This window comes from Babylonia areolata, chromosome 5 (assembly GCF_041734735.1).
Source record: "Babylonia areolata isolate BAREFJ2019XMU chromosome 5, ASM4173473v1, whole genome shotgun sequence".
In the NCBI taxonomy this organism is placed as follows: domain Eukaryota; kingdom Metazoa; phylum Mollusca; class Gastropoda; order Neogastropoda; family Buccinidae; genus Babylonia; species Babylonia areolata.
In genome coordinates, this window is record NC_134880.1 from 35,773,804 (window position 1) to 35,788,516 (window position 14,713).

Sequence of the window (14,713 nt, forward strand, 5' to 3'; positions counted from 1 at the left end):
TCGATTGAATTATCTGTTGTAGGCTAACTTTGCTCCGTTTTAAAAGTGTCAATACTAAGAACAGCCTTTTATTAATTTTTTGATTAGTTCCCACTCAATGTATTGACATGCGCAAGATATATATGGCGTGCCAGTGCAGAGGAGAAATATCATTAAGACATTTGAAAACTTTTATCTTCTGTTTTTTTCTTATATTATGAGAGCGTTCCTTGTTATCATTTTCGGTTTCGCATCATTTTTATGAGCTTGTTATCAAATAAAAGAAATAAATACTCCGGCACTGGATTCAATTCCTCTTCTTACTCTTTCCTATGACGAAACGTAAAGATAAAAGTGCGAAAGCCAGATATGACGTCACAACAAGTCGAAAAGTTTTGACGGCTTTGAAATTCTGTGTGTGTGAGAGAGAGAGAGAGAGAGACAGGATTCAGTGATAATAAAATTCACTCAGTTGTTTTTAGCGTCGTGTTTGGCACATCTTAACGTTGAACGCATTCCAGAGAATTTGATACGCATCCACTATCTATTTCGAATTTAAGTGTAGTCAATAGAAAACCAGTTAACACTGGTTTAACATTTAACGATAAAAAGGTAAATTAAATAAATGATAAATAGATAAACAAACAAATATAGCTTTGCACAAGTGGATGGGCGGGGGAGGGGGGATGGAGTGAGTAAATTCCCCAGTAAGTACACGACACATGCTGTGCAGCAGGTTCGAACCCGCGCCTCCAGGGTGGTCGCCACTTCAGGACTGAGTCACCTTTTCTGGCAGACGTTTTAACCACTGAGCCATCGTATACCTAGTTTGAGTAGGGAAAATTTAATCCTTATGAAGTTTACTTTCATTCCTCCTCGACCAGATCCAGCTGGAACTCTTTTCTGCTGCTTCTGTCATTGCCTTGAGAGCCCATGTCCTCTCTGCCAGAAATCGACAGTTGTTTCATGAGGCTGTAGGCAGAAGAACCCACAAACCCTCATGCACCAATCTCTATGGCGAGGACTTTGGCTTTGAAGCCAGATTCTCTCAGGCTGCTGGCTAGACGAGCATACTTCTAGGTCTTGTAGATAATTATGGGCTTCCTCCATTCTGCTTTCGTATGGCACAGTGAGCTCAATCAGAATCGCTTGTTTCGTTGCCTTGGAGTGGAGCACTATGTCAGGTCTCATGCCATTCTTGCTGGGTAATTTCCGGATGTTTCTTCCCCTCTGGTAGGTCAACTGTGCATTCCCAATCTTCGGCACCATCAAGCAGCCCACGTTTCCATGCTTTGGAAACTTTGGATGCTGTTCCTGGCCAGACTTTATTGCCTTCTGCCGGGCGGAACTCTACTGGACTTCTGGTGGGGTTGGTGCTCTTTGGACAGTGCTTACGACGTGTGTAATTTCTTTTAGCACTTGGTTGTGCCTCCATGTGTACCGCCACTTTGCATGAGCTGAGGATATGTTCCACTGTTTGTTTGCCATGGCAGAGTGGGCACACAGGGTCATCTGCTTTCCCCAATTTCACCAAGTTTGTATTCGAGGGAAGGAGGTCGTACACAGATCTTAGGATGAAGTTGATCCTCAGTGGGGCCATGTTCCTCATGTCGCTCCAGCTGAGGCTCCTTTGGAGTGCATTTTCCCATGTTGTCCACTGCCCCTGCTGGCCTTGCTGGGCTGCCTTCTGGACTCTTTATCATCCTCTTCCTTCTTGATCTCCTGTATGATCATGTATCTTTTTGCTTTCCCCTTGCCATGGACCACCATTCCATCTTTGTTGACCCCGGCCTTGTCTGTTGGTTTGGGTGTGTCCTATTATTTACTTCGTCTTAAGGCTTTCTTTTGCTGCACTGACTGCCTCCCTGACTTTCCATTTTCTGCCAGTCTTCAGCTTGGGTTCTTCGACAAGGGACTTCAGAGGTAGCCTCAGCTTTGCTTGGCGACAGTAGAGTGCCACGTCAGTGAGACCAGGTAGGACACCAAGCCATTTGCGTGTGTACTTGTTGATCTTCGCCTCAATCGACTCAACTGTGCTACAGCTGATATCATATATCAGGAAAGGCCACATGAGCTTTGGTATCAGCATGGACTGTAGGCACCACACTTTGTATTTGCCAGGAAGGCCACACTGGTCTATGATATGCAGGCTTTCTTCTGCTGTCTGCTGCTTGGTTTCCTTTCCTCTTTTTGTGTCATTCAGGGAATCGTCATACCACCTTCCAAGGCTCTTGACTGGTTCATCTGACACCGTTGGAATGGCTTGGTTGGATCTAGTGGTTTCTTGCTTTGTGGATCAGAATATGTTTTCCTGGGGTGCTTTTCAAGTGTTTCTTTCTCCACTGTGAGTGTCCCTGATTTGGGCTGCTTGAACAGTTTCCTGGCGAACTGAAATGGGTCTCAGAAGAAGCAGTCTTGTGTCTTCTTCTTTCTGCTCATTTTCCTCCTTGCTGATTTTGTTTTACTGAGGGCACTGTGCTTTGCATTCAGGCCAAAGTTTTTGTAAGCCCTGCTTCTCAAATTCTGAAGCTGTCTTCGTCGTTTTCTTGAGCTTTCTTTTTGCATTTCGGATTTTGTCAATTTCTCGTTGTCGCCTGGATTTTTAAGGAGGTGTTCTTGTCTTTGGTTCTTTCACTCCCTTTGGTTCTTTCACTCCCACTCTCTTTCCCGACAGGTTGCGTACACGATATCTCCGTAGGTGGCTAACTTGTGTTCCAAGGTGCTCTTTCCCATCAGCGCATCAAGTTTTCTAACTATTTTCTGGTCTAACTTTTCCCATTCCGTTTTTGCACTTGCAGGCCGCAAGTTAAGTTTCTAACGTTTGGCTTCAAGATCTTGTACATTGATTCGTCTGAATTATCAGCGTGGATGTCCTTGGCACTGTAGTCTGAATCCTGGCCTTGGTTTTCCGACCTTTTATCTGCTGGTGCAGCGCACTGCTGAGCATTCGTCAGATTCTTCATACAACATCTTTTTGGTCCTGTCAGTGGATCTTCATGCCACGCTCAGTGGAGAATTTCCGCCCACAGGCACATGGGAATTCCGTCAGTTCTGAAATCCGGTAGTCCGTTTACCGTTTCCAGTCGTGATTCTGTTGGCGCCGATGGATTCATCATTCTCTCTCCCCCTTTCGGTGAATCCTGGGAGCATCTCTTCTTTGAACAACTTGTAGCTATTGCCTTTTTTTCCCCCGGGTCCTCAGCAGGCTCGAACCCGCGCCTCCAGTGTGGTCGCCACTTCAGGACTGAGTCACCTTTTCTGGCAGACGTTTTAACCACTGAGCCATCGTATACCTAGTTTGAGTAGGGAAAATTTAATCCTTATGAAGTTTACTTTCATTCTTCCTCGACCAGATCCAGCTGGAACTCTTTCCTGCTGCTTCTGCCATTGCTATATATTTTACTCCTCCAAAGGCTAGGTCAGGATGCACAGCAAGCAACAGCAGTTTTACACAGTGGAGTGCTCATCAGGCTTGCTACCCGCGAGCAAAGAGCAGCTCCTCCACAGAGCCCAACCTTTCTTCTCTCTCTTTGTTTCTTCTCCAAGAAAAAAATGTTTCTGAAATATCTACGTTTCAGTCTTTCGGTGATTAAAAAATAATTTCGAAGCATTTATTGTTTGTGCTCACCCCACCCGGTTGTTGGTATAAACAAATGGATATTCGAAGCAAGTCGGTGTAATGAATACATACACTACATTATTGTTGTATCGTAGTTTGAAGTAATAAATAACCCAGGGACAGAAATGTCTTCAGTCTGAATATATGATATAGTCGGATCCTGTGGACATAAAGTAAATATCTTCTGATTCTTCTTAATCGAGTTTAATACAGGCAATATATGTTTTGTTTTTCTTCTTCTTTTTAAAAATATATTTATATCTATATTTCAGCTTTTGTATAAATGATATCAGTCGTGTCCGACTATGACCACCAGAACAGGAGCGGAGGCATCTGCTGTCCTATCTGCACTGGAATTCGATTTTTGTGAAAAGTGTCTTGCCCAAGTTACATCCCCACTCTCTCGGCCCAGAAGGTTTCAGGACAGTTGGCTGTGGGATGGTCCATAAAGGCCGACTAGCTCCCAAGGCTGCACTCGGCACTAAGAGCCAAAGTATTCTTTCCTCCTATATTCAGAGTAATTGATAATCCTTCACAAAAGACTATAAGCTTTAAATGACTTCCCATTGCAGTGGAGAAACCATTGATCATACAGCTCTCACTTTGCTGTTGGCCCAACTGCAATCCTGTGCTATGAACCGAGGGCTGGGTCGAATATTGTGTTTTAAACCTAGGAAACCGTGAGTTTTCCCCCCTTTTTTTTCCTTTTTGTTGTTGTTGTTGTTGTTGTTGTAATCTTCTTTAGTTCTTCTTCTTCTTAAAGCATTAATAGCTTGAAGTGATAGCTTCGGGAGTATTGCTGTTTGGGTACATTTTCGCTTTTATTATGAAATAGGAGGCCTATATCAGTTGTATATCCATACTCTGATAATCAGACTGGGTCACTGATACCAATGCATCTCAGTGCCATCATTTCCGCCCAGTTTTTTCATTTATCTCTTTGTGTTTGGTGGGACTCAGCTGGGTCTGTATAATACACAGTTATGCGTGCATGTTTTTGGTTTTAGTGATTAAAATTAACGCATGTCTACTCGTTGGTTGTTACATCTCACAGCGCATTTGAACGCCGAACGATTGTGGTGCAGTGTATATAGCTTTGTCCGAACGCAGTGACGCATCCCCAAGAAACTAAAACTCCAACTGCTGCTTTTGATGAGATTCTGCCGTTGCAACAACTGCTTCAGCATAAAAATGTTTGGGCCTTTTTGAGTTTGTGGTGTGGCTTACGAACCGGTCCGGAAGTAAAATTTTCTGAATATATGCAAATGATACGCGTTTTTAATGCACTATTTTCTAAATCTGTTCCTTTACAATTGTTACACCATAGATCATCATCAGTGTTCATTCAACGATAGATTGCATTAACTCGCATGACTAATGCGCCTAACAACTGCAACAGTACATACACACATGACTTTTCATAATGCGCATGCGTCATAACTAATTTCACATGGATGAAAACGTCTTTCCGTCGCAACACTAGGAAATGTACACAACTTCTTGTCTGTGACTATCACGTCATCATCGTCTTCCCAAATAACTTTAGCCGACGGACTGTCTGAAGAAATAACAATGGACAGCAACCCTTTTGCCGATCCACGCGCAGCTAACCCTTTTGCCGTAAGTAATTTTTGCTGGTTGCTGCATTCTAGGCGATTCTAGTTTCGTCAATGGCTCAACCTTTGCCGACAACAGTAATGTCACAAATAATGTGACAGTATGCTGAGGCTGATCAATGATGGCAACTTAATTGTTACTGTAGTTCTGCATATGTAGGCTACACTACACACACATGATATAGCTAGATAGGTTTGTCTAGATATTAAGTACGAGTACCGAAGAGTAAATGTTTCACAATCGATATTCCCCCACCCACACCATCTGGATGGGGGTCAGGTACACTGAATATGAATGACAGAATAAGTATTTCAGTATAGTTGAAGTCAGCACACATAGTCATATATATATATATATATATAATATATATATATATATATATATATATATCGTTTTAATGTGAAAGGCAGATTTACTTGAGCAGTACATTATACACATATCCTGTAGCTGAATGGATCAGCATGTACAATTTCAGCATAATAGCAGTTTGTTTTCTATTAAATTGTGTTCAATTCAGTTGCTTTTGATACAATGATCATGATAGACAATTTTTACTTGTCTGCAGCAGTTATTAATTTTGTATGATACATACTTTATCAGAGTGGATTGAATTGTAAATTTTGCTGCTTTTGATTGTGCTGCCAATTTATCAGTCTCCATCCTCAAGCATTTGTAAGGGATTTTATGCAGTAGACACATTATTATAAAGTGAATCTCTGAACTTGATTTATAATCAAAATACATGGATTAGCTTGATTTGCTTATGCTCATAAACAGTCTAATATTAAATGATCAAATTTCTACAGATTTTGATTAGGCAATCAACTTATCATTTTTCATTCTTCTAGTTCTACTTCTCAGTCTTCTGTAATGCCTTCTTTTCTTTTCTTTTTTTCCCCCTTTTTTTCTTTAAGTAATTCAGTGAACTGGATAATTAAACTTATACAACAGTAGTTCTCTTTCATAACTCAGTCTCTCATTCCATTGTTCTCTCATGGTTTCTCAATCTCATTCTCAGTGTAGCTATGTGGACTGCCAGTGCCACATCTGTGATAGCTGTGGCCATAATTCATGCCACCACCTGTCCACCCCAGTTGTGAATTATGAAAGTGAAAGTGACAGAATATGAATAAATCATTAATTGTGTTGTGTACACACACATTGTCATTGTGTATGTATTGTAATCAAGCATGCACTCATCATGTGAATTGCACATGTGTAGTGTGTGATGGGATCTGTCAGTCTCAGTTTCTGTATGCATACATAATGATGTGTGTGTGTGTGTGTGTGTGTTTGATACACTGTGAATGTGTGTGTGTGTGTGTGTGTGTGTGTGTGTGTGTGTGTGTGAACAAAATTTTCAAACAGATGATTTTTTTTTTCATTATTTTCATTTTCTTTCTCTCTTTTTTACATTTAGTTAACACTACTCTCAACAGATTGACTGATTTGAAATGATGTTGAAAGTTGAAAACAAGCAAACAAACAACTTGCTAAGTTATTTATGGATGCCAAACTAAAAAAAAACAACACTTCAACTGTTCAAGTGTAGTCTGATTCACTCATTCAGTAATTCAGAAACATGATTTAGGACTCACAAATCGATATATGTTACAGTTCAGGTTACTGAGATTCAGTTGTCACCCATAAAAAAAAGAGCAACATTTAACCTGTGTCCCTAATTAGAAATTCAAAATCTTAAGCTAACAGTATACTACAGCCCACTTGAACAGTATGGTTGTGAATATAATATAAAATACTGTTGTTTTACATAGGTAAAATGATGACAGTAAAACAAGAGCTGTGTAGCATGTTAAAAAAAAGACAGATTTTTTTTTTTTTTTTTTTTTTTTTTTTTTAATAAAGAAGAAGAAGAAAAAAGTTAAATGAAGGGGTGCCGTTTCATAATTCAATCATGTTCGAATGGAGCACATGTCAGGATATCAATGAATGATATTTGAAGTTGAACTTTGATCTTTTTTTTTTTCTTGTTAGATTATCATTCAGCACAGTCAGGTTTAACTTAAAGTTAACAAAAAAACATATCAACATTGTATAGATTTAATGTTGATTGTGATTAGATGAGTCTTCAGCATTGTCATTTTTATTTTATTTCTTTATTTTCCTTTAATGATGTATGATTATTAGATTGAAATTCAGTATCCTCATACTGAAACATTTCATTGTGATTATCAGAACTACTAATGGGTAGAACTAGAAGATAACATTTTGTGTATGAAACTAGGTTATTGTAATTCATAACTTAGCCATTAAAGTTCTATACGTCCATTCTTCTTCTTTAACTCTGTGAAGGATCTTTGGGGCGCTGCATGCAAGAACTGTTCACCACATTCCTCCACATCTATTGGGTGTATGTCAAAGCCTGAGCTCAACATCAACATATTATAAATTTATATAACTGATTATTTATAAATTTACACCCTTACATTAAAATAAGCTATGTGATACTTTTTTTTAATAATGTTTTTTTGAATCATTTTGCTGTGACATGTTTTTCATATTGATTTAATATGAATGTGTAGAAGATAATGAAAACTGTGTGTTCACCTGACAGGACCCTTCAGTGCAGCAGGCAGCAGGGTCAGGCAATGCCAACCGACAGCAAGGAATGCTCGATGATTACAATCCCTTTGGGGAACGCAACCAGACCCGCCCTGGGGGTGGAGTGAGTGAACACAATATATGATATTTCTGTGTCTGTTGTAATGTATAAGTTATTTCACAATGTCATGATCAGTCAAACTAGATCAGAGAGAGAGAGAGAAAGGGAAAGCTGTAAAGAGAAAAATCACAAAAATGTTGATGGCATGAACAGTCAAATGTTGGTTAGTCCTGAACTGAAAAATTTTGTCATGATGCATTCTTGTTTCTTGTTGGTCAGTTTGGACAGATATAGTAATTAAAATTTAAATATTGGTATGAACAAATAGAATCAAAACTTTAAAAAAAAATTATTCTAGTTTTAAGCAAACGCCACCAACTGATTTGTATTTGGACTATGATGTGACTATGACATAATAAAATGTTACAATGAACTAAGGTAGTAAGAATCATCAAATTTAGATTTAATATATATATATTTTTTTTTCTCTCCAGTTAGTGTGCATAAACTGTGACACAGGAAGTAGACACTTATTTTGTACTGCTTGTTATCAGGCACCAGTCTGGATACTTTCAATGCAGAACAAGATGTGCATTGCATACCTGTGATAAGTGTGTGTTATCTACCGGTATGTTGAGTTGGGGCAGGAGATTTTTTGCTGAGATTTGCCTCTTTATGGTTGAGAATTAGTGTGTCTAACTAAGTCTAACTAAGTGACAATAAGTTAGTTTTGTGTGTGTGTGTGTGTGTCATTTGAGCCTGTACTCACTCTTGAGTCTGAGTGGGATAAAGGCTCTCTGTGACACACACTTATGCATGCACACACACACACACACACACACACACACACACACACACACACACACACACACACTGCATTATGCTTCCTTCATTATTCAAGCTAGCATTGCTGCTGTCTTGTGCAAAATAAGACATAATTTTAAGACTCAGTAAATTTGTGTTCAAGGTACATTCAGAGAGTAAGGAAAGAAGCGTTCAGGAATGCATATAATGTGTTCATTGATTGTACATTATCTCCATTTGTATGGGCCAAAGGCCTAACAAACCATTTTCACTTTGACTTCGAAACATTGTATTATGTTTCCCCACTCTCAAAAGTCCTGTTTTTCACAACACAGAACAATGGCTTTGTGCAAGTGTAGCTGGTTCGTGGTGCAAGAGTTGATATTTTTTTTGTTTGTTTGTGTGTTTTTGTTTCGTTTTGCAATGTTCATCTACTCAGTATTGAACTTCACAGGAATGGCAGTAACTTTTTTTTTTTTTTTTTTTTTTTTTTTTTTTGAGAGCACAGTCATGATTATTTTGCATATCAGTGAAACCTCCGAAAGGCTTTTTCACATAGTCAATTTTCTGATAAACCAATAAGTCAAAGTGACCAGCTTGCCGTCAAAACAGTGTCATTTCATATTTACATGCATCAGTGACCTGCGACAAGGTTCAAACCTAAAGTGGCTAAACCCTGTACATGGGGAAGTTTGTTGTTTTTTTTCATTTATTTAAATCAGATAAAATGAATGCCTAACACAGTAACAGTAACACTTAACATTGACACTTTATGCCCAAAGATGTTACATTGATGCTCCTGGGCCTGGTAATATCAGGAGTATTGCTATAGTATAATAGTATAGCTACTCCCAGTGAGCCTTTTATTTGATACATTGCTCATTTCTGTGACTTTCTTTTCTGAACTGAAAATTATTTCATTAATTTGTTTGTGTTGCATATTGACAGCTTATGCTGACATGTGGTCCTTGATGTGGTTGGTGTTTGAACCACAGTACTGTAGTTTGTGACAGGTTTGGAGGTGGTGTGTGTGATGTTTGAACCACAGTACTGTAGTTTCTGACAGGTTTGGAGGTGGTGTGTGTGATGTTTGAACCACAGACTGACAGTACTGTAGTTTCTGACGGGTTTGGGGGTGGTGTGTGTGATGTTTGAACCACAGTGCTGTAGTTCAGACCAGATTGGAGGTGGTGTGTGTGATGTTTGAACCGTAGTACTGTAGTTTCTGACGGGTTTGGAGGTGGTGTGTGTGATGTTTGAACCACAGTGCTGTAGTTTCTGACGGGTTTGGAGGTGGTGTATGTGATGTTTGAACCACAGTGCTGTAGTTTCTGACGGGTTTGGAAGTGGTCTGTGTGATGTTTGAACCACAGTACTGTATTTTCTGACGTGTTTGGAGGTGGTGTGTGTGATGTTTGAACCACAGTGCTGTAGTTCAGACCAGTTTGGAAGTGGTCTGTGTGATGTTTGAACCACAGTGCTGTAGTTCAGACCAGATTGGAGGTGGTGTGTGTGATGGTTGAACCACAGTGCTGTAGTTCAGACCAGATTGAAAGTGGTGTGTGTGATGTTTGAACCACAGTGCTGTAGTTCAGACCAGTTTGGAAGTGGTGTGTGTGATGTTTGAACCACAGTGCTGTAGTTCAGACCAGATTGGAGGTGGTGTGTGTGATGGTTGAACCACAGTGCTGTAGTTCAGACCAGTTTGGAAGTGGTGTGTGTGATGTTTGAACCACAGTGCTGTAGTTCAGACCAGTTTGGAAGTGGTGTGTGTGATGTTTGAACCACAGTGCTGTAGTTTAGACCAGATTGAAAGTGGTGTTTGACTGGCAATCAGCCATCAAAGTAGCTACTTAGCTGGTGTGTCAGCAGTGGTTAATTTGTGAAGCATTCAACAGTATTAATTAATATCCTAGGCTGTGTGATTTTTTTTCCCAGATGGACAGTTGGATAAACTTACCTCTTTCTGAGTTTCTCATACTGAATCTAGTCGTTTTTTTGTGTTTTTTTTCACTCTCAAACTGTATCAGTGAATGTTTATTTACATACATGTGTATCTGCATGGATAAAAAAAAAAAAAGAGTTGCACATTATGCGATACTGTTTTACTGTCAGATGAAATGAATGCATGGCCCTCTGTGGTCAGCTAAACTGCGATCAAGAATGATAAATTGGTAAATGTCAATGAATAAATTTATGAATAGACGACTTGAATGGTTGCTTTCAGACCCAGACAGGGGGTGTGGTCCCTCCCCCTCGCCCTGCCCAGCCCACCCAGCCAGCCATCATGACGCCGTCAGAGGAGCCCCCACCGCCCTACTCCCAGTCCGGGGCGCAGAAGATGGACACCAGTGAACTGCAGCGGCGCCAAGAGGTCAGTGCCAACCTGCACAGGCTCACAGAAGAGTTCATTCTGCCCCCCTCACTCCCATCCCCCACCCAAAGTGTATGGGTCAACTGGCCGAGTTAGCACAAAATCATTCCACCAATTTTATGAGCAGTGGGTCACCATACAACCAGTCACAAAAACAGGGTGCAAATGCCAATATGAAAACATATTGACATACACTGACAGCAGTCAACAAATTATATGTACAAGTAGAAACATGCAATAATATTATGTCTCTAAAAACATGTTTAATTACACATACTTAACTGTGACCCACTAGTGCAGACTCCAGCAGGGGTCTGACATTCCTGTCCTGTGCAAACTACTATCCGCCTATACTTAGCAAACGAAAGTAGCTACAGCCAATAACCTCCCAGAAGTAGGTAACCTCCCCTTTGCCCCCCTGACTAGCGCCTTCTTTTTCCGGCAGCCATCAAAAACATGATGTATTTGATTATCTCTCTCTTTGTGTGTATCTGTGTATGTGTGTGTGTGTGTGTGTGTGTGTGTGTGTGTGTTTATAATACAATTTTAGGTAACTTACAGAGAAAAAAATCATCTGTTCTGTGTGTGTGTGTGTGTGTGTATGTGTGTGTGTGTGTGTGTGTTTATAATACAGTTTTAGGTAACTTACAGAGAAAAAAATTCTGCTGTTCTGTGTGTGTGTGTGTGTGTGTGTGTATGTATTTATAATACAATTTTAGGTAACTTACAGAGAAAAAGATCTGCCGTTCTGTGTGTGTGTGTGTATTTATAATACAATTTTAGGTAACTTACAGAGAAAAAAATCTGCTGATCTGTGTGTGTGTGTGTGTGTTTATAATACAATTTTAGGTAACTTACAGAGAAAAAAACCTGCTGTTCAGCCTGCTGTTGACCTCACTCCACTTCCTGACAGCAGCAAGGAAGTCCAGCTCACTCAGCTCACCCCCATCAATCTTCACTCTGGCTGAGCTGAACACATGTGTCTGAGGATAGTCTTGTTTCTGAGATATGTTGTGTCAGATGTTGCACACTGAAAGTCCTTTCACAGCCACTTGAGTGGATGGGTTGAGTAAGGACCAGACAGGCAAGCTGCAACGGATTTAGTACAGTTTAGGTCACGTTGTATTGAAAGCATGCACATGTATAACTTGCTCTCCCCCCCCACCCCACGCCCTTCCCCCCTCCCCACCCCCCCTGTCCTCCCCTCTCTTTCTCACAACACACACAGTTGAACACACAGACACACACACACACACTTGTATGCTGAAAATAACACACATACATACACACCATTTCAGCATTCAAGATCTTTAAAAGTGTGCATGTATGTGGGGGGTTTGTGTTGTTGTTTTTTCAGTTTATGTGTATCTGTTTATAGAAGATGTAACCTATTCATTTAGTTACCATGCACCTTTTAAGATACTTTTTATTTCTCTGGTTGAACATTTCAATTTTTTATTGCAGGAGAGCCTCCCAAATGACTTCAAAACCATATTTGTGATTCAGCTTTTTTTGTGTTTTTTTACGGGGAGAGGGAGTTGGAGAGGGAGGTGGGGGACAAGCCCCCAAGAGGGGCCTCACAGGCCCCTGTACCCCAAGTCTTTCAGTTTTGGGATTTTCTGCCAGTTGTACCCATGTGGTCAGCTGAAAGACAGAGCTGAATGATTGACACATTGTTAAAAAAAATCACACAAAAAAAGAAAAGTATACAGTGTTTATTTACGTTGCTGTGAACGTGGTGTGTGTGTTTGCGTGTACATGTGAGTGTGTAATAAATGTGAGTGTGTATGTGTGTGGGTGTGTATGTGTATGTGTGCATATGTGTGTGGTATGTATGCACCTGGTGTTGTGCCCTTAGGAAGGTGATAGCCACATGTATACATTGCAATGAAAAGGAATCCAAGAGGGTTCAGGTTGGTGACATTTCATTCCACCCTCATGCCTATCTTTTTCCATCACCCATGATCATTGCCAGCCTGTTATTCTTACTGTGTGCTTTTCTGCTTGATGACTACATCACACACTCTGCCACCTGTATGTAAATTGAGTGAAAAATATGCTGTGTAATGTCCTCTGCTTTGCTTCATCAGTTTCTTTTCTTTTTGGTCGCATCATGATCACCTGCTCCATTTCAGTGGCATTATTCCAAGTCCCCCCCCCCCCCCCCCCCGCCCCCCCCTCATACATGGCCACACCTGGGTTCATTTATCACAGTCCCAGCATCGGCAGTCCACAGGGAACCACTGATATTAGGTTGCCAGGAGGCCACACACAAGAGGAGACCCTGCATTGCTAGCAGAGCTGAATTTTATTAAGCATTGATTCATTGGGTTTTTTTTTGTTTTGCTAAGAAATGAGGAACATTTTTCATTTTTTGTGAAAGCCAGCCTCGGTTACAAAGCGCTAGTGATCTGATAGAAGTGTGAGATTTATGTATGCCTTTCAGTGTCCATCGCCAGAAGAATGTGGGCATTGAATTCTACTGTCATCCAGATCTTAGTGATTTTCCCAGGGCTTTTGATAATGCACAGATACTCATTTCTGTCACTTTGAAAATGGAAAGATGCTCTGCATTTTCATTAAGCTGGTCCCTGGGCCTTAGAACAAGGACACATGTAGAGAATGAAAGTAGTGCATTCCAGTTTCAGCCCATCTCAACATTAGGAATGTAGTCTGTTACAAGGAGGACTTGTTTCTCTTTGCCACATCTGGACCCTGAAACCCAGTTGATTATCACTTGGAAGATCTGCCTGCCTTGGTATGCATATAGCAGTGCAGATTTGATATAAGATAAGCAGTTTTAGAGTGACCTTCTGAAGGCAGTCTGAGACCCCATAGAATTGTGTAAGAATACCATGTGTCCCCAAGATCTTTAACTGATCAGAGTCCCTGTTTTACCCCTGCTTATCTATAAACACCCCACTTTACCCTCCAACACATACACACTCTTCCCTACTCAGTACAGAGTTTGCACATCCATTTTCTTAGTTGTCAAGTAATAACACTGTTTTACGTTTGCATGTACACAGTGATACACACAGACACATGCACATAGATTCACACAAATACACACACATGTACAGCACATACATGTTCACACACATGCACATGTGCATGCATACATGTATGCACACATGTGCGTGCACACACACACACACACACACACACACACACACACACACAAACTGGTTTTACTAACACAGAGGCATACACTGACAAATACTTGCACATTTATATGCCTTTGCTCACTCCCCCACCCCTACAGTAGCATAGACAACTGACAAGCATTTGTGGGCTCACAGCCAGACACAAAAATACACCTCACACTGATAGATACATTCTAGCGTGCACAGAAACACAATGATCATGCATAGTTACACTCAGTGACATACTGAGACATGCCTTTACACTGGTCTTGTAAATGCTTTGCAATCATGCAGTAAACTATCCAAAGTTACAGAATCAAATAATCCATGTGTAAAGGCTTTTATGTTTACTGAGACATGCCTTCGCACATGTATATTATATACTCACACAGTCATGCCAGTAAGCAGTTCATATTTTCAAAAGCAAATGATGTTTGTGTACAGCTTGTATGCATCTTTTTTTTTCTTTTAACTTGTTTTCATTTAGTTCAAAAGTACAGAACAGTAAGTATTCATTAGCCTTTTTTTCTAATTTTGTTAAGAACATGCAA

The 14,713-nt window shown here is 40.3% G+C and overlaps 1 protein-coding gene across 3 annotated transcripts in view; it reads left to right on the plus strand.

Annotated features, from left to right (window-relative positions):
* The first annotated feature begins 5,039 nt into the window (after positions 1–5,039).
* The window catches only part of LOC143282042 (secretory carrier-associated membrane protein 1-like), a 30,192-nt gene continuing 20,518 nt past the window's right edge, over positions 5,040–14,713 (plus strand). For 2 of the 3 annotated variants that reach the window (XR_013055208.1, XM_076587472.1), the window contains exons 1-3: positions 5,040–5,218; positions 7,791–7,901; positions 10,870–11,016. Coding sequence is in view for 2 of the 3 variants with exons in the window: in XM_076587472.1 (XP_076443587.1) it covers positions 5,171–5,218; positions 7,791–7,901; positions 10,870–11,016 (306 nt within the window). In the remaining variant the exon portion in view is untranslated. Of the gene's footprint in view, positions 5,219–7,790; positions 7,902–10,869; positions 11,017–11,721; positions 12,930–14,713 lie in introns of those variants that run through there. The other variant, XM_076587473.1, reaches the window with a different exon arrangement.